Genomic DNA, 21,244 nt, shown 5'->3' with positions numbered 1-21,244 from the left:
CTTTGCCCAGGTGGCTTCTGGCATCAATATTCTACACCAGATTAAAATCATTTCCCAACATGCATACCCTGCACTCCAATTGATGTCTTAATAGCTTGATTAAAAATTTCTCAGAAGTCTATTAGACTCAGGAAACGGTCTGCGGTGTAGGTGAGGATTTTCAGTTTTTGCAATGGAAACTTTTGGCCCCATGAACAGAATAGCAAAAACTCAATTAAATGTGCTCTTCCATCATCTTTGCCTAGTCCAACGGGAAAAGATGAAAAAACGGCTTGGAAGAGTGGTGTTTAGGTAGTCCCCCCACCCATTTTTTCCCCTCTAAAACAGCCAGGTGGATTCATATGATCCCATTTTTTAATGGTCTTCTATCTCCCACCCAGAACAAACCAGGTCGCCCCAGCACAATCAGAAGTATCTTTATTGTTGTTGTTATTGTGTGTGTGTGTGCGCGCGCGCGCGCGCGAGCGTGTTTTAATGTCCAGCCTCTAAGGACGTTGGGCTGGATGGGGTAGGGGAAGGGCAAGGGATGGTGCAAAGGTACTTTAATGAAAAGCAACCAATAACTTGAGGTTTTTAGAATGTGGTCTGCCATTTCCTAATTAAGAAACGCGTTGGACAGTCCTTTGGCCGATTCATTTAGACAATGCTATGAACCCCAAGGTCTGGTGACTGTCCAAGCGACGAAACTCCATTCCTTTGCGGGACCCCGAGCCACCGCCCCAGCCACGCCAGCTCTGGAGTCCTTTCCCTCCGGGGCGCAGGCACCTCGGGCTGCCTGGGTCTGTCTCTAGCGCTCAGCTCGGTGTTGCACCGGCTGCCTCAGGCTCGCCGCCACCAGGCGCGGACACCTCCCAGCCTCCCAGCCTCCCTCCCTCCCTCCCTCTCCCTCCCTCCCTCCCAGCCGGCGGGACCTATTCCGGGCTGGGGAACAGCAGCCCGGGCAGCAGCGGCAGGAAGCAAAGCCCTTGTTGATGCTGTTCCACGGCGCGCCTCCCCACCCTCCGCTGGGCCGCCGCGGCTCTTCCCCTCTTCGGCGCGCCCCCCCTCCGCGCCTGCGCAGTGCCCCGCGGGGGGCGGAGCTCAGATTCCTGTCAGCGGCATCGGCGGTGGCGGCGGCGGCGGAGGCGACCGTCAGTTTTCTCTGAAGAGCAGCACCACACGGACCCGTTGGCTCCTCTCCCTCCCTCTCCCCGCCCTGAACCCCTCTCCTGGCGCTCCGGGATTGAGTCCCTGCGGAGTTTCCCGTCCACCCTGACGCAGTTTCCTCGCTCCTCGGCCCGCTCGAAGTCACTGCCCTCGAGGAGGAGGCAGCGGCAGCGGCAGCGGCGGCAGCTGCCCTCGCCTCGCCGCCCCCGGTTCGGTGCCCGCGGTCCCGGAGAGGAGGTGCCGCCGCCACCGCCGCTCCCCCCCCTCCCGCTGCCCTCGGGCCGGGCTGGGTCGAGCTGCGATGCCCTCGGACTTCATCTCCTTGCTCAGCGCGGACCTAGACCTGGAATCGCCCAAGTCCCTGTACTCGCGAGGTGAGCCGGGCGGAGGGCCGGGCGTGGGGGCGGGGAGGCGGCCCCGGGAGACCCGAGGGTCCTCGTCGGGAGGGGGGAACCGCCGGCCGAGCCCTGGCCGGGGTGGCCTGACCTGGGGGAAGGGGGGGGCGGGGAGCGTCCGAGGGGGTGGGAGACGTTGGAAGCGGCGGGGAGGAGTGGCGGCCCCTCCCCCGCGGAGCCGCCGGCCGCTCCGGGCCCCAAAGCCGTCGGCCCCCCGGTCTCCGCTGCACCGGTCGCTCCGAGCGTCAGTCCCCCGCCTGCCCGTCCGGCCCGGCCCCGCTCCTCGAGCGGCCAGCGCCGGCCTCCCCCCCACCCCCGGTCGGGGCTCACCCCGGCCTGGGCCCCGCGCTGGGGCCGCCGCGATGCGTGGGGCCGCGGCTCCCCTCCCGGCACCATCCTCCCCGGCAAAGTTGCCCCCAGACAGGCGGCGGGGCCTGGGGCCGGCCCGGGCAGGGTCCCCATTTTCCTCCCCCTCCAGGTTGTTTGTGCCTCGCCGTCTGGCCCCCTCTCCCTCCGGCCTAGTCCGCTCCCTCCCCTCGCCGGGACGGCCCCCCTCGACCAGGCGTCCTGCCTTCCCTCGTCATCTCGCTGGAAGGGGCCCGGCTTTTCGGTCTCCGCTCTCGCTCCCTGCCTCTGTGGCCTTCTCATGACTGACTTCTCCCCTCCTTTTACACAAATAGGGGTTCTCTCTCTCTCTCTCTCTCTCTTAGTTTGATTCCTCTCCCTCCTGTCCCAGAGGTGCCACAGCTCAAGCATAGGCGCTGCTGTCCTTTGAGAATTTTCTATTTCGTTGCCGTTCAAGGGCTCGGTGCGGGGCCGGAAGGGGGGCCATTGGACTGACATTTCCATTTAAAAACTCTTCTGGCTAAAGCCCGAAAAGGGGGTTCACAGACAGCGGTTCTCAACCTGTGGGTCGCGACCCCTGAAAATACATCCTGCATATCAGATATTTACATGACGATTCGTAACAGTAGCAACATGACAGTTACGAAGTAGCAAGGAAAATAGTTTTATGGTTGGGGGTCACCACCACGTGAGGAACTGTGTTAAAGGGTCGCGGCATTAGGAAGGTTGAGAACCACTGAAAGCTATTAATACTGTAGCTGATGTCGGCTGGGGTTAAATTCCTACACTGGGCACCACAAGAATGTGTTAGAACAGGTTCCCTTCCCTGTACAGGAGGCATCAAACCAAAATGCTCCCACTGCTCTCTTCACCCCCTTTGAAGCCACTGGGAGGGGGCAAAAGACATAACTGGGTGGTTCACTATGGATTTCACCATATTTAAAAAAAAAAAAAATTGCGTGCCATTATGAACCCCCTTCCTGAGAAATCCCGTGTTCCTCCCACTTCAGTCTTGGTTTGGTGTATCCATCTGCTGGTTTCCCCCCTTGCAGGGAGGGGGGCCTGAGCTGCGCATTGGGGTGTTTGCCTTGTTTAAGGGAAGCGGAGTGAGGTGGGGTGCCCCGGAAGGCACTGGACTTGAGAGACTGACGATTGACTTTGTACACAGAGTCCTCCTTAGTAACTGGAACCAGTGTCTGTCGCTGCGATGACTTGAGTTGGCAGTTACCATCCTGTAAGATGTTTTGTGGGCAGTGTTACCTGAAGTAGTTTGAAAATGTAGCTGAGTGTCAGAAGGTGTTATCAAGAGATGATGATGCTTAGAGGAGGGCACATGTGGTACAATTGGGTACTAAATACAGTCAAGACATTAACACCATTTGTGCAGTAATCATCAGATAATTTTCTATGAAACATGTTTTATGAAAATCTAAGTTTAGCATAGAGACCATTGTAGAGACAATTCAGCCTTTTTTCATAGGCAGTAAGTTCACAAATACGGGCTTTAGCTCTTAAAAGTACGTGGCAGTTATATAAGAGATGTATGCTATCCTTGGCTTTTTTTTTTTTTTTAAATCATTCAGCATAAAAAGTACTTAATGCTTTTTGTGTTTTTCAGATTCTCTGAAGTTACACCCATCCCAGAATTTTCATAGAGCTGGACTATTGGAAGGTCAGCAGAATGCCTTTTTAAAGCATATTGTGTGAGTATGCAAAGGCTTTCTCTGAAATGGAGTTTAAATGAGAAAGTGTGAAACTTTGCAAACTCATACAATGTAGTTTTCTCTTAAAGAGCCTGATCCTTCTTTTAGAGCAGCTGAATGTTTCAGTGGATTTTGTTTCTGTGTTTGATGTGATTGTTAGCTGTTGTATCTGCTTTGAGAAGCCTCGAACTCCTCTTTATCCCCCCCCCCCCCCCAAAATCATTAAAAATTATGTGTTGGGTGATCTACCTTAGAATTCCAGATATTAATAAATAACTTTTTACAAACAAACTGAATATGAAAAAGCTCAAACAAGATCATGAATATAACTAAAAGAGTGACACCAAACACATATTTAGTTTGACAATTCACAACTTTTATATGCTAAGTATTTCAAAATGATATATTAATTATTTATTACAAAAGCATTGATGTCATTACTATTGCATTATTTTTAAAAATGAGGAAAGCCAAGTAATAGAGATGATGATTAAACTATGCTTAGAAGGAAGGGTTTTAGAACATTCTGGAAACACTAATATACTATGTAGAATAATTAAAACAACTGACCGATTACTTCAGAAAACTTTATTTGGTGTTGTTTTTAGCAATTTAAGACAAAAAAGGTTCTATTTATGTTGTGTTTGTAGTTTTTGAAGTGATTTTACATATATTATCTTTGACTCTTATAATCCTAGAATTGGACTGCAAGGATATTCATTTCCCCATTGTAAAGATGAGTAACCTAAGGCTGAAATTAAGAGACTTGGTGGGGAGGGAGGGGAGAGTCATACAGTAGCAGAAACCATGCTTTTTTTATTTTAGTTGGTGCTCTTTACCTAAAGCCAAGCTGCCATTATACAATATATATGTAACCCGTGCCCTTTGGGGGTAGGGGTCAGATTCTTAAACATTTTGTAGCCCACTTAAAAAAGGCCCTAAATATTTAAGTTTGACCGAAGTGTAGGTGTTTGCTTTCTAAATGGTAGTCTGGTATAATGGAGAAAAATGTGAGTTTTGTAATTGAGCTTAAATTTGAATACCAGTTTTGACTATTGTTTAGCTCTGTGACCTTGGCAAGTAATTTTACCTCTAAAAACTTTAATAGTCTATCCATAAAAATGTACATAATCACTTAAATTTAGTGAACTAATGTGTACGAAAATGCTTATTGCATATAAAAGGTTCTCAAATTATTGATTATACTTACAAGAAGCCCATAGATAAATATTAGTATGAAAATCGAACCTGGGACCCTTCAGTTTGCAGGCGTATGCTCTATCCACTGAGCCAAACCAGCCAGGGCAATGCTGATCTTTCTTGCTATTACCTTTTTTTCCTTAAAGATAGGAAATTGATTTTTTTTTTAATTGCGGTATGGTTGATATATAACATTGAATTGGTTTAAGATGTACAATGTAATGATTAGATATTTGTATATGTTGGGAAATGATCACCACAATGTCTAGTTAACTAGGTCACCATGCATAATTCTGCTACTGCTTTTTAAATTTAATTTGGTGATTGCCTGACAGTGGGAAAAGGAAAGTCTAGCTATTTTTTAAAATATGTTTTTTATTGATTTTTAGGGAGAGAGGAAGGGAGAGGAATAGAGAGATAGAAATATCTATTCTATTTTTGCATTTTCCCTACCTTTAAAGAAGATAGTTTGTACATATTTAAAAAAAAGATGATTTACAGTTATGGTGTGCAGATTTGAAGGCTAGGATTCTTCTTTGGAGTGCCTAGACAAAAAGTTCAACTACAGAGAAGAAGGTACCATTTCTTACACCTTCTGTATTAAAAAATATTTATTGTGGCATGTATTGTTTGTCATATAAAAAAAGATAAAAATTAAACTAAGTGGAAGTATACAAATAAGATTAAGTAAGAGGTCATTCTAGAAATATAGAGATGTAAGATACCATGGTAGAAAATCAGATAAAACAAAAAAAAATAAGCAAATTGGAAAAATCAAGTAATAAAAATGGGTTAAAAATTAAAGATGTTTTTAATAGCTTGAATTAGATTATATGATGGATCTTAACTGGTTAAATAAGAACGAAAGACCAATATGATACATCCTGGTATGAATTATACATTTAAGATTGGAAAATTTAAAAAGAAAATATGAAATATTACAGTGACTTAAGGGAAAATAAACTACTTTTTAAATTTTTTTTACTACCCATTACCTCTTTGATATAGTATAATGCATAATTATGCTTTATAGTTCACAAATGGAAATACTTGGTTTCTTTAAAACATTTTTAAAAAAATATATTTTCAGAGAAGAAGGGAGAGGAAGAGAGAGATAAAAACATTAACGATGAGAGGGAACCATTGATTGGCTGCCTCCTGCACGTTGGACCGAGCCCGCAATAGTAGCAGTGTCTTACTGACTTTATGGAATATTTCTGAATTGCCATTAGGCCTGATTTATTTCTTTTCCTTGGGTCTGTGTTAGTAAGGTAGTTAGGCCAATAACTTTTTTACATGTGAAATGTATGATGATATCTTATTGGAAAGGATTCTTTTCTTGTTTAGTATCTATTAGTCTATTGATATATACCTAATAAACTAAAAGTATCATTATTGAAATATTATGAAAATGAAATTCAAACATGTGACAAAAATCATACCTAGTTCATCCTAACATGCAGAATTTTGGATATATGGCTGCAGAACTGGGCATTTTTTTTTCTTTTTAAAATATTAATTTTTGGAAAGAAAGGAAGAGGGAGAGAGATGAACACTGATGTGGCTGCCTTTTGCATGCCCCCTACTGGGGAATGAGCCTACAGCCTGGGCTTGTGCCCTGACTGGGAATTGAATCAGTGACCTCTCTGTGCAGAGGTGCTCAACCAACTGAGCCACACCGGCCAGGACTTTCCCAACTTCTTGCTTCTAGGATCTGTCTCTCTGATTTCCTACTATTTGTTTTTGTGCTTCTTTCTACTAGTAAACTCTGCTTTCATGATTTCTCTTCTATCCTAGAATTCTATTTTTTATTACATTAAGAGGATAGAAATTCATGTTTAATCAGATGGTTCTTGGCCTGCTCTTAATTGATTCTTGACTATACTGTAATTATTCCAGGAGTCCCCTAAAACTTGAAAATGGTAGTACAGAAAAATATTTTTTATTATAATCAATATAATATACAGGGTGGGACAAAAGTAGGTTTATAATTGTTCATATGGAAAATAATACAATGACTAATAAGTAATAATACAATAATAAACTGTTTATTTGCCCCACCTTGTATAAAATGCCACTTTTATTAGAAAAAGTTAACTCATCAGGTTGTTTTCTATTAAGAATTAACAGGTAGTTAGAAAAAAGAAAAGATGGAATTGATAGATCAGTTGGGCCTGATTAACGTAGTGACAGAGGATAGTCTTATTTGCGTTAGCACTCAGGTAAAAGGCATTCTCCAATAGAAATGTTGCCTATTAAACTTTTTGCCTTGTTGCTAAGATTTTATTTCAGGTTACATAAAGGAGATTCATGTCTCTTTTATTTGCTGTTTTAATAAAAATCAAGGTTATAAAAGGTATAATAAAAGGTATAACAAGGGTATAATACACTAATTATAAACGTATACTTGAATGAAAAGGTAGACATTTTCTTTATGGATTGACTACAGATAATGATTTCTGCTTCCAAATATAAATAAAACCTGATGTTGTGTTAAAGGATCTATATTTTTGATCATTTGAACTGAAAATGTGATTTTCAGGTACTTTTATTTATAATAACTATTGAAAAATAGACTTTTTTCTCTTCTTTTTGTTTTTTAATTAACTTTTTATTGTTGAAAGTATTACATATGCCCCCTTTTTTCCCTCATTGACCTCCTCCAGCCTGCCCCAGACCCTCACCACCCCATTGTCTGTGTCCATGGGCCATGCATATATGGTTACAAGGTCCTTGGTTGATTACCTCCCACCCACCCACCCTCCCCCGCCTTCCCTCCAAGATTTCACACTCTATTCTATGCTTCCATATCTCTGGATCTACTCCGTTCATCAGTTTATTTTCTTACTTAGATTCCACATATGAGTGAGATCATGTGATACTTGTCTTTCTCTGACTGACTTATTTCACTTTCTTGCTTCTATTTTTAATACAGTAGTCCCACCTTATCCATGGTTTCGCTTTCTGGGTTTAGTTACCTGTAGTCAGCCACAGTCTGAAAATATTAAATGGAAAATTACATATATTAATTTATATACAATATATAAATTCTTTACTTAATATATTTTGAAAGAGATCATGTCCACATAACTTTTATTACAATATATTGTTATAATCATTCTATTTTATTTTAGTTATTGTGGTTGATCTCTTATTGTCCCTAACTTATAAATTAAACTTTCTCATAAGTAAGCATGTATAGGAAAAAAACATAGTAATGGATAGGGTTTGTTATTATCTGAGTTCTCAGGCATCCACTAGGGGTCTTGGAACATAACCCCTCTTGGATAAGGGAGGAATACTGTATTTACTTGATACATCGGTGATGATTATTCCTGCTGGCCAGCCACGAACCAGCATTGTGTCTTTCTCATTCAGAAACGTTACGGTTAGTCTTTTAGTACATTTGGTACTTGGTTTTGAAGGTAAGGAAAGAACAGAAAAGTTTCTAATGGTGAGCTAAGTTGTTGATTATTCTTGTCTTTATAGATTTACCTTTAGTTTAAAAAATCTGTTTAAAGCAACCTTTGTAGGACATTTTAAAAGAGCAGTGTTGGTAGTTAAAGAGAAAAGTAATAAATCAGTGTTGTTATAATTGAAAACATTTTTGAGCAGGTATGAGTATCAGCATTTTATAGATGTTTTTCACGTTTTATTTTCAGAAAATATTATGAGGTAGTATTGATATCCCTACTTCATAAATGAGCAAACAGGAGATTTACTTCCCAAGGTTATATAGCTAGTGGAGAAAGCTGGAATTTGAAACCTGACAATTTTATCCTAGAATTTTTAGCTTATCCTGACTTTCTCACATAAAATTTATAATTAGTACTTTAAATAGGATTCTTTAGCTTCTATAAAGTAATATGAGAAATTCTATAAGCCACAATAAAAACCAGTGAGGAATATGATGATGACCCTTTGGGAGAATATTTTAACACTCAAAATTAGCAAATCATTGCCTAGCTTGATGGATGTCTTTAAGATTTAACTGAAGCACATCACTGGTTGAACCATCTCTGTCTTGACTGATGATGGCACTCAGAAATAAAAAATAGGGCAAGGGTAAGCCATAACCTAAGGAGAATTACTTTAGAAATGGAGGATGCCATGGGGCTCTGATTTATTTTTATTTTTTAAAACATTTTTATTGATTTCAGAGAGGAAGGGAGAGGAAGAAAGAGAGAGAAGCATCAAATGCCTCCTGCATGCCCCGCACTGACTGGGAATCAAACCATGATCTCCTGGTTCATAGGTCGACGTTCAACCATTGAGCCACGCCAGCTGGGCAGAGCTCTGATTTTTTTGGTAGTAATTTTATGGAAGCATAGTAATCATTTTAACCTATTTCTGCTGGTATATTTCAGAGGCTAAGTTTGAGAAGAAATGAGCAGCAGAAAAAACAGTAATAATAGAGCAGCGGTTCTCAAACTGTGGGTCGCGACCCCTTTGGGGGTCGAACGCCCTTTCACAGGGGTCACCTAAGACCATCGGAAAACATATATATATAATTACATATTGTTTTTGTGATTAATCACTATGCTTTAATTATGTTCAATTTGTAAAAATGAAAATACATCCTGCATATCAGATATTTACATGACGATTCATAACAGTAGCAAAATTATAGTTATGAAGTATCAACGAAAATAATTTTATGGTTGGGGGTCACCACAACATGAGGAACTGTATTAAAGGGTCGTGGCATTAGGAAGGTTGAGAACCACTGTAATAGAGCCTCAAGAGTTGGTTTTATTTCTTGATATGGTTGGTCTTTGCTTCTGAACTTTCTGGAAATACGGTGTTAGGTATTTAAAAAAAAAAGAATTTTAGTTCTAGTTTGACCTTGAGACCTTGTAGAAATTTGTGTAAGCATTCCTTTTCTTTGTCAGAGACATTATCTGTCTTGCTTAACTTAAGAGTTTTGAGGAAGAACAGCTGAAATAATGTTAAAGGACTTTGAAAACTATGAAATGCTATATGAATAGCAATATTTTGCATAGGCCCTTATTAATTTGCTTTGGTTTTTCTTTTCATTGTCTTCTCTCTCCCTCAAACCCCCACCCCCACCTTTTTTTTTTTTAATCTTCTCCTATGCATGTCTTGATTTTCTCATGGTACTCTACCTGTTGCTTGTTGGTTTTGCTGTTACTACTTCTGTCTTCTCTTTATCTTCTTTTTTTCAAAAACAAACAAACAAACAAACAAACAAACCATCTTTATAGAGGTATAGAATTACACCCATTTTAAGTGATCCTTGAATTTTTAACAAGTACATACATTTGTGTAATTACCACACACAAGGTACAGAACATTTCAGTCACCCCATAAACTACCTCTTGTTTTTTTGTAGTCAATTCTGCCCACTCCAGCCCCTCAGGCAAGTACTGATCTGTTTTTCTTTCTTTTTTTTTTTAATATATATTTTATTGATTTTTTACAGGGAGGAAGGGAGAGAGATAGAGAGCCAGAAACATCGATGAGATAGAAACATCGATCAGCTGCCTCCCGCACATGTCCCACTGGGGATGTGCCCGCAACCCAGGCACATGCCCCCGACCGGAATCGAACCCGGGACCCCTCAGTCCGCAGGCTGACGCTCTATCCACTGAGCCAAACCAGTCTCGGCTGTTTTTCTTATCATAGATTAGTTTCGCCTTTGTAAGAATCCTACATAATAAAAGGGTAATATGCAAATCAACTGAACAGCAGAACGACCAGTCGCTTTAACGTGCACTGACCACCAGGGGGCAGATGCTCAATGCAGGAGCTGCCCCCTGGTGGTCAGTGTGCTCCCACAGGGGAAGCGCCACTCAGCCAGAATCCCTGAGCCAGGCTCACAGCTGGGGAGCGCAGCAGCGGTGGCAGGAGCCTCTCCCTGGGGAGCAGGCCTAAACCATCAGTCAGACATCCCCCGAGGGCTCCCAGACTGCGAGAGGGTGCAGGTAGGGCTGAGAGACCTCCCCCCCCAAGTGCACAAATGTTGTGCACCGGGCCTCTAGTTTCGTATAAATGGATTTATACAGTGGATACTCTTTAATTTTCATTGTTCAAGTGCTATAACTTTCAAAAAAGGAAAGCTATTTTATAAAGAACAAAAGGTAACAAGACCTTTTTTTAAAAAAAATATATTTAATTGGTTTCAGAGAGGAAGGGAGAAGGAGAAAGAGATAGAAACATCAATGAAAGAGAATCATTGATCGGCTGCCTCCTGCATGCCTCCTACTGGGGATTGAGCCCGCAACCCAGGCATGTTCCCTTGACCGGAATTGAACCTGGGACCCTTCAGTCCGCAGGCTGATGCTTTATCCACTGAGCCAAGCCGGCTAGGGCACAAGACCTTTTTTATTCTCATACATTTTTATATTCTACAATGTAGCCAAATGTCTATTTAAGATTTTTGCCCATTTTTAAATTGAATTATTTGTCTTTTTATTGTTGAGTTGTATGAGTTCTTTATTTATTTTATATACAAGTCCCTTATTAGATATATGATTTGCAGAAATTTTCTCCAAATATGTGGATTGTCTTTTCACTTTCTTGGTATTGTCTTTTTTTAAAAATTTACCTTTATTGTTGAAAGTATTACAGATGTCCCTTTTGTTTCCCCCATTGATCTCTTCCATCCCATCTTGGTATTGTCTTGATGCACACTTTTTTAATTTTGTTGAAATCCACGTTTTCTATTTTTGTTGTGTTGCTCATGCTTTGTTTCATATTTAAGAAACCATTGCTTAATCTGAGGTCATGAAGATTTATATGTATGGTGTTTTTTTTGTGTTTTTTTTTGTTAATCCTCACCCTAGGATATTTTTCCATTAATTTTTACGGAGAGTGGAAGAAAGAGGGAAAGACAAATATGGATGTGAGAGAAACACATTGATTGGTTGCCTCCTGCACGAGCTCTGACCAGGGCCAGGCCAGGTAGGAGCCTGCAACCAAGGTACATGCCCTTGACCAGAATTGAATTTAGGACCCTTTGGTTCACAGGCTAACACTCTATCCACTGAGCAAACTGGCTAGGGCTGTATGTTTTCTTCAAAAAGTTTTACAGTCTTGGCTTTTACACTTAGGTCTTCGATCATTTTGAATTAATTTTTGTATACGGTGTGACGTAGGGGCTCCAACTTAATTCTTTTGCATGTGGATATCCATTTGCCCTAACACTATTTGTTGAAAATACTTGTTTCCCATTTAATAGTCTTGGTACCCTTGTTGAAAAATCAATTGGCCATAGGTATATGGGTTTATTTATGGATTCTAAATTCTTTTTCCATTCATCTTTATGCTCATCCTTATAGCAGTATCATACTGTCTTAATTACTATAACTTTGAAATAAGTTTTGAAATTGGGAAGGATGAGTCCTCTAACTTTGTTCTTCACTTAAAAGATTGTTGTGGCATTGGGGGCGGCTGGGGAGAGGTCAATGGGGGAAAAAGGAGACATATAATACGTTAAACAATAAAGAATTTAAATTAAAAGAAAATATTGTGGCTATTCAGAGTCCCTTGAATTTCCATTTGAATTTAGTATCAGCTTCTCAATTTCTTCAAACAAAAAATGAGCTGTGATTTTTAGTAGGAATTGTATTGACTAGATGTGTCAGTTTGAGGAGTATTGCCATCTTAATAATACTAAATATTCCTGTCTATGAACATGAGATGTCTTCCTTTTATTTGGGTCTTCTTTAATTTCTTTCAAACATGTTTTATAGTTTTCAGACTATAAGTGTTACACTTGTTTTTAAAATATTTATTGTATTTTATTCTTTTTAATCATTGTTTTAAGTGGTAATAAAGTTATGGAAATAATTTGAGGATAGGTCTCTCAAAACTTAGGAGAGCTTTAATTTTAAAGTCGTAGATTATGCATATATACAGGAAAAGAGACCCAAATCATGCTAAGGTAATTAACTATAAAATAGCCACAGAATTAAAGCTGCAATTAACCATAAAAAACATTTAGTGAAATCAGTTTTGTTTTAAAAGTTATACTAGATGGGGATTTTCTCAAGGGCAGTGACTATACCTTGCATTCTCATAGCATCTGGCACACATGTGCTCGATATCTGAAAGGGGCTTGATATTTATTAAATAAATGAATGAATATCACATCCACAAAAGAAGGAAGGAATGGTATTGGAGGTCTGAGAGAATTGTGCTCTAGTTACTAGGTGTACCGGTTAATAATGCGAATTTTGTAATCAAAGAAAACACGATAATTTCAAGAGAAACATCAAAAGTGCTTTATTCTGCCGAAACCGGTTTGGCTCAGTGGATAGAGCGTCGGCCTGCGGACTGAAGGGTCCCAGGTTCGATTCCGGTCAAGGGCATGTACCTGGGTTGCGGGCACATCCCCAGTAGGAGATGTGCAGGGGGCAGCTGGTCGATGTTTCTCTCTCATCGATGTTTCTAACTCTCTATCTTTCTCCCTTCCTCTCTGTAAAAAATCAATAAAATATATTAAAAAAAAACAAAACAAAACAAAAAAACAAAAGTGCTTTATTCAAAGTAATGTCCATCACTAGCTACACATTTCCCCATCTTTCAGGTAATTTGTAGATACCATTCCAATAGAACTTTTCTTGTTTTGAGGCAAACCATTCAGAGACCCAATTTTCCACTTCGTACGTTTTGAAGTGCTGCTCAGAAAGCGCGTGTGCCATCAATAGGAACAAGTGGTAATCTGAAGGAGCAAGGTCTGGTGAATACAGCGGGTGGGTTAATACTTCCCAGGCAAGATCTTTTAATGTGTCTTTAACTGGTTTTGAAGTGTGTGATGGTGCGTCATCATGAAGCAAAATTACTTTGCTGTGTCTTCTGGCCCATTCTGGTCATTTCACGATCAAAGTGTGGTTCAAATTGATTATTTGTTGTCAGTAGCAATCAGTATTAACGGTTTCACCTGGTTTTAGAAGGGCATAATACACCACACCTTCCTGATCCCACCCAATGCAGAGCATTGTTTTCTTTCCGAAGTGATTTGGCCTTATAGTCAATGTTGATGGTTGACCTGGATCAACCCATGATTTTGTGCGTTTGGAATTCTCAAAATAAATCCACTTTTCATCGCCAGTCACAATTCGATGCAAAAAAGACTTCTTTCGTGCCGTGAAGCAACATTTTACTGATGACTTTTCGGTTTTCCAATTTGTCTTTCGTTCAGTTGATGTGGCACCCATTTTCCTTCCTTTAAAATCTTTTCCTTTGCTTGTAAATGATCAGAAATTGTTTGCTGAGCAATATTTAATCTTTCTGCAAGTTGTTTTTGAGTTTGACACGCATCTTAATCCAATAATGCTTGTAATTGTTGGTCTTCAAACTTTTTCGGTTGACCTGGATGTTCTTTGTCTTTCACATCGAAATCATCACTTTTAAAGCATTTAAACCAGAGTTCACAAGTATCTTGAGATAGAGCATGTTCACCATAAGCTTCCAGAAGTATTCAGCAGCTTTCTTCAAAATAAAGTAATGAATTAAAACTTACCGCAAATGCTCTTTTTTTTGGCACAAAATTCAACATTTAAAAAAATATATATATTTTATTGATTTTTTACAGAGAGGAAGGGAGAGATAGAGAGTTAGAAACATCGATGAGAGAGAAACATCGATCAGCTGCCTCCTACACATCTCCTACTGGGGATATGCCCGCAACCAAGGTACATGCCCTTGACCGGAACCGAACCTGGGACCCTTCAGTCCACAGGCCGACGCTCTATCCACTGAGCCAAACCGGTTTCGGGTCAACATTTTTGTTTTTAAAATATATTTTATTGATTTTTTACAGAGAGGAAGGGAGAGAGATAGAGAGTCAGAAACATCGATGAGAGAGAAACATCGACCAGCTGCCTCCTGCACATCCCCCACTGGGGATGTGCCCGCAACCCAGGTACACGCCCCTGACCGGAATCGAACCTGGGACCCTTCAGTCCGCAGAGCGACGCTCCATCCACTGAGCCAAACCGGTTCTGGCCGGCTCAACATTTTTAAGTGTAAAAATATCTTTGATGTTAACACCTTCAGCAAATTTGACATGAAGTTTTGAAGCTTGTTGTCAATACAACAAAATAGCATACATATCAAATCGCATATAAACATGTGTAACTCCATCTATTGAAAAAAATCTGTCTTATTAACTGGTACACCTAGTATATACAACCATGTAGAAAGCTTCATTTGAAATAATAATTGTATTAAAAGAACTATCGATGGGAACCTAGGCCTTTAAAGAACTGGAGCTACTTAGTTTGTAAAGATAAAAGTCTAAGTAATTAAGATGAGAATGGAGGTGGATTTGTTCACTAATCCATATAATAAAAGCCTAATATGCAAATTGTCCCCTCGACCTGGAGTTCGACCAGTGGACGGGGCTGGCTGGCCAACTGCCCATGGCCCCTCCCCCTGGCCAGCCCCTGCTGGCAGCCAGCAGCCGCTAGGGACCCTACCCATGTACAAATTCCATGCACTGGGCCTCTAGAATTCAAATAAGAATGTTCTCTTGAAGCATGAAAGTGGCAGCTTAGGACAAAATGTATGACTATGTAATATAGAGAGCAAAAGTTCTCCTAAGGGAACTTACATTACAGACTGGAAAAAAAGAGACTCTAGAATGGTTAGTTAAATTAATAGGTAATAGTACCACCAAGGGTAATTGAGAAAGCTAGAGATGTGACCTTAGTTTTGTAGCATAAAAAAATGTCTGGCACCTTTATCAGAAAATACAAATTTTCCCAACAGGACTTTTTTCCATCTATATTTGGGAGGATTTTTAGGGGGAGGTGGGTCTTAATTTTAAAAAGGGTTTTCAAAAGTCTGTGCCCCACAGAACAGAATAATCAACTAATAGGTGATTGTGAAATTGGACATAGAACTATTTGCTCAATATCATCTCAAGTCTTATACTAGGATACTTTTCCCGAGATTTTTAGTAGTAAAGTGGGGTATATGTGTGGGTGTATGTGAGGATCACTCCCGTCAAACCCCAACCCACAACAACTATTAAATTAATCTTGTGATTTTTAACTGTCATATTCCAGGAACAAACTTCACTTTAGAAACATAAGTCAATGGGAAGTAGGACTTAACAGTGTTATTTATAGGTAGATTTTTAAATACATATATCTATCTATTTCATGCAGAAACACTGCATGAACATTTTTTAGCTTTTAATTTCTGCACAGTTCTAAGAGTAGTGAGTGTAGCATCTAAAACATTGATTTGGGACTATCAAGCTTGTGTTATTCCACTACTTTTGGAATAATTGTGTTGAGAGTTAATATTTTTAAACATTTTATTTTTCTGCTAGGAATTAGTCTTTGAATTGTGAAAATTTTAATTTAATTACGTAATTAATTATTTAATTCTCACCCAAGGATATGTTTCTTGATTTTTAGAGAGAGGAAGGGGTCGGGGGAGAGAGAGACATTAACGTGAGAGAGAAATATCTATGAGTTGCCTCCCATATGTACCTGATGGGGACCCGCAACCTATGTATGTGTACTGAATGGGAATTGAACCCGCAATTTGGTGTATGGGACAATGCTCCAACCAACTGAGCCACTTGGCCAGGGCTTGCATGAGGAGATTTTTAAGTCCAGAAGAGTTGGGGGGTGTTTGTTTGGAGGTGTTTTTTTTTTTGTCATTTTACTCCTATGGTTGATACTCTTTTTTTAATTGAAGAAACATTTTTGAGATATAATTGATATATTAACATTGTGTTAGTTTTAGATATATAACATAATGATTTGATATATGTATATATTGGGAATGATTACCATAATAACTTTAATTAACATCCATCACCACATATACTAGTAGTTACAGTATTTTTTCTTGTGACGAGAACTTTAAACATATATTTCCTTGGCAGTTTTTAAATATACAATACAGTATTGATAACTATAGTCACCATGCTGTACATTACAGTCCCAGAACTTATTTCTCTTATAACTGGAAGTTTGTACCACTGATCACCTTCGCCCATTTTGCCCACCCTCTTCTGCCCCAGCCCCCTGTTTCTGGCAACCACCAATCTGTTCTCTGTATTTATGAGTTCAGTTCTTTTTGTTTTTTTAGATTGCATATATAAGTGAGATCATACAGTATTTGTCTTTGCCTGATATTTTCTTACGTGATATACCCATTTAATAGAAGAATATTTGGCCATAAAAAGGAATTAATTACTAATAGGTACTACAGCATGAATGTGAAAACATGCTAAGTGAAAGAAGCTGATCATAACTATGTATTGTATGATTCCATTTATATGAAATGTACAGAGTAGGCAAATCTATAGAGGCATAAAGTAGATAAGTGGTTCCTAGGGGTAGGTTGAGGGTTGAGGAGAGATTATATTTAAGGGGCTTGGTTTTTTTCTGAGAGGGGGTGGTGATACAAATGTTCTAAAATGTATTGTTGAGATTGTTTCACAACTCTGGGAATATACTAAAGCCAAGTATCTTATCAACAGATGAGTGTATAAATAAAATGTGGTATATACACAAATATTCCCCCTTTAAAAAGGAATGAAATTCTGATATATCTTAAAACATGGATGAACCTTGAAAACATGCTAAATAAAATAAGCCAGACCAAAAAAAAAAAAAGGGGGGGTGGTGGAAATATTGTATGATTCCGTGAGGTATCTAGAATAGAGTCAGAAAGCAGAACAGTGGTCACCAGTGAAAAATGTGAAGAGGGCAATGCGGAGTTATTGTTTAATGGGGCAGAGTTTGTTTTAGATGATGAAGTTCTGGAAATGGATAATAGTGATGGTTGCACACAACATTGTGAATGAAGCTAATGCCATTGAATTGTACACTTTCAAAAATGGATACAATGGTGAATTTTATGTAATGCATATTTTTACATTTGTTAAAAACAGGCAGAATTAATTTTTTTAACTGGAGATAATTGTGTGGTGGCACATGGAAAGGAGACTATTTTCCTTTTTCCTTTTAACAGAGTATATTTTAGTTGTTTTAGTCCTTTATGGTTTTCTTCTATTTTTATAAAGTGTGAATTTCTCTTGCTTTCTACATGGGACCCAAAATCTTTAAAAAAAAAAAATATTTTATTGATTTTTTTACAGAGAAGAAGGGAGAGGGATAGAGAGTTAGAAACATCAATGAGAGAGAAACATCAATCAGCTGCCTCTTGCACACCCCCTACTGGGGATATGCCCGCAACCAAGGTACGTACCCTTGACCAGAATCAAACCTGGGACTCTTCAGTCCACAGGCCGACGCTCTATCCACTGAGCCAAACCGGTCTGGTGGGACCCAAAATCTTTAGCTTTAAATGTAAATGTGATGACTTAAACTCCACTGAGTGTCCAACATCTTGGATAATCAAAACAAATTTTTGTTGAGCCAGACTAGACTACAAATGACTTTGTGAAAAATTCATGAAGTAGTCACATTAACCTCATTTAGATTGGAAAATTTTTTACTATTAATATGCATGTTGATTCATTTTGTTGATTTCTGGAAAGCAAATGTTTATGGTATTTAATAGTATAAGAGGATTGCAGTTTTTTGATAAATGTCACAGAATTGTGGCAGTGAGCCAGTAAGAAGAAAAGTTGCATTAGTAAAATCAGACACATTTCTTTAGCTATGGAAACTATAAACCTTACTAAGTCTAAAAAATGTATTCTCTTTGTATTTGTATTATTAATTAGACATTAGTAGAGGTTAATGACGACCCTGGATAACTGCTAGACTAACTATAGGGATAATTGTATTCATCACAAGGCCTGGGTAGTAAAAGGCATTGTTGGATAGTTTAGTATTTGTTTTGTCTGAACATTGAAATACTTAATTTATTTATCTTTAATTTGATTTATTATGGTCTTTGACTACTAGAATGTTTTCTGTATAAAAGGATTTTTCCTAGATTATTGCCACAGCTCAAGTTTTAAGTTTATCTGAGAATAAATGAGAGAAGAACATAATTCAATTTTGTAAAAATTAAATTCATGTTGGCTGATACTTACATGTTTATTGGTAAATGCTTATTAATTTGTGCACAAGTAAATATTATTAATAAATAATGTCTTAGGTATAAATTGGCACACTGGTAATTTACAATTTTTGTAAAACAACTAGTGATTTTACCAAGTAATAATTTCCTGATATATACCCTGACTGACCTATAAGCTTAATGTTTCTCCTAATTATAGAAACTAACTTACTCCTAAGAATACTTAAGATTAGGTAGGTAATCAGGGTTGCCTGTACTCATTTGGTGGAATTATAATGGCTGTTTGAAGTGGCAAGCTTCAGAAGAGAGATGGTAGCTAATTCTAAAAATAGAAAGGTACCCCAGGGCTGAAAGATAGCCATTAAAAATAATTGTTTTCACCATATTTGTTTGCTTATTTGTGTGTAAATCCAAAAGTGCATTTTTCCTTAAATTCTATTGTGTTTTGTTCTGTTAAACCTACACTAGGAAGTATTGCTTCCATTTGCTAGGCCTTTTTAGAAACATCAGCTGTCAACAAACACAGAAGGGGGGTAAATGGGGACAGAAAGAGACTTTTCTTGGGGCGATGGGCTCACAGTGCAGTGTGCAGATGATGTTTTGTTGATTGTACACTTGAAACTTGTATGATTTTGTGAGCCAGTGTCACCCCAATAAATCCAATTAAAAATTGTATTTTGGAATCTCCCAAATCAAATAAATTCAGAAGTGAAATTTAGCAGCCCTTTAGTGTATGAGGAAAATTAAACAGAAAAGTGGATTATGAGAGGTAAGCTCTTTGGAAAAATCATTTAAGGTTGAACCCTCTAATATTGCTGAGAAAAGATAACCCCATCCATTTGGAAATGCCATATTGGTGAAGAAAGGGGTCTAGGACTTCTTCCATTAAGAACTATTTTATTTTTCACCACTCTACTTCTGGAATAAAGATAGACCAGAGCATTGAAGAATCCTTCTTAGTGTGTGAGACCTTTCCTTTTCCTACTTCTTTTTAGTAGGACTTTATTCATCTACTTGTCCATTAATTGCATATTGAAGAAATCATGGATTGTAGTAAACATAGCTCTTCATAAAGAGACTGGATGGTAGGTCCTGTGAGAAAAGGACCATTTTAGTAATCCAAATGTGGATGTACTATATACTAGGAAAGATGAGCACTCCTCATTTGGATTGCTAAAATCCTTAAAGGTAGATCAAACTTCAACTCAAAAACTCAAAGGATAAAATTTGATAAAAATAAGAGTGAAAAATAGTTTGAACCTTAGCCGGTTTGGCTCCGTAGACAGAGCATCAGCCTGTGGACCAAAGGATCCCGGGTTCGATTCCAGTCAAGGATATGCAGGCTCCTCCCTGGCCCAAGTCCTGGTCAGGGCATGTGCAGGAGGCAACCAATCTATGTGTTTCTCTCACATCGATATTTCTGTCTTTCCCTCTCTCTTCCACTATGTCTAAAAATCAATGGAAATATATCGTAGGGTGAGGATTAAAAAAAATAAGTTTCATCAGTTAAAACAGCTGAGAATAGACAAAATAAAAAGCAATATCCCTAATTTGGTATTTAATTAAGGTTGAATAGAAACTTTAGGTTGTAGAGTCTGTACCTCAGCATGATTCAAATCACCCCTTTGAGTTTTCAGGGTAAGGCTTTTGAATTCTAAACCCAGGAATTAAGAGAAGTCTTTTTTTAAAAAATCAGGAGCAGAAAGTTATTTTTCATGATATTTTGTTCCTTTGGTTTTCATTATAGCTTCACTGTTTATTCCTGTCTTCCATCATAAGTGACACTGTCACCCCAGGTTATCTAAAGAGCTCCCTACTTTGGCATTTGTAGGACTTCTCAGTACAGTTTTTAATGAATGCTCAGTACCAGGTGCCTAAACACAAGTATTCTGAATGAATCAATAAATTAACAAGTCTTGTTTTAGACAGTTGGGCTATGGTATACAACTGTTTCCTAATAATTTAGGTTTGAGCATTTATTAAAAAAACTAACAAAGTTTAGGATTTTTCAGGGAGAGGTGTTTTACAATACAGAATAACACTATTTCTTCTTTGTATCATTAAAATAAAACTTAGTTGCATTTCATTGGTAGAATGAATTTTCTTTTAGTTGTAAATAATTTTGTATATATGGACATTTCATATTTATTTTTTTCTAAAACAGGATCATGTGAATTTTGTAACCTGCTTTTTTCTTAGTATATTTGAATACTCTAGGTTAATAAATGGAGCATAACTTAGCTTTAATATAAAAACATAAAGACTAAAGTAAAAATCACAAAAACTCCCATCTCTCATAGTAATCGTTATATTTCTCTGCATATGTATTTTACATAAATGGAGTTATTTTTATTATTTTACTGTTTATAGCCTTTTTCCTTCATTCAACAATGTTCTGTTTTCTAGGATCCAAGTAGATCTATGTATTTATTTTTAAACTAAATCTCTTGCCTCTCCATAATGGTATTGAGT

The 21,244-nt window shown here is 38.8% G+C and overlaps 1 protein-coding gene across 7 annotated transcripts in view; it reads left to right on the top strand.

Moving 5' to 3' along the window:
- Positions 1 to 1,114: 1,114 nt before the first annotated feature.
- NFAT5 (nuclear factor of activated T cells 5) overlaps positions 1,115 to 21,244 on the top strand; it is a 118,500-nt gene continuing 98,370 nt past the window's right edge. For 4 of the 7 annotated variants that reach the window (XM_070398213.1, XM_070398215.1, XM_070398214.1 and 1 more), the window contains exons 1-2: positions 1,115 to 1,520; positions 3,505 to 3,558. In XM_070398213.1, the coding sequence (XP_070254314.1) occupies positions 1,448 to 1,520; positions 3,505 to 3,558 (127 nt within the window). In that variant the 5' untranslated portion in view covers positions 1,115 to 1,447. Of the gene's footprint in view, positions 1,521 to 3,504; positions 3,590 to 21,244 lie in introns of those variants that run through there. The other 3 variants (XM_070398217.1, XM_070398216.1, XM_070398218.1) reach the window with 2 other exon arrangements.

The sequence above is a fragment of the Myotis yumanensis genome, unplaced genomic scaffold (genome assembly GCF_028538775.1).
Source record: "Myotis yumanensis isolate MYYU_CA2020_CCGP unplaced genomic scaffold, mMyoYum1.0.hap1 SCAF_18, whole genome shotgun sequence".
NCBI classification, from domain to species: Eukaryota; Metazoa; Chordata; class Mammalia; order Chiroptera; family Vespertilionidae; genus Myotis; species Myotis yumanensis.
This window is presented reverse-complemented; position numbering and strand designations above follow the sequence as displayed.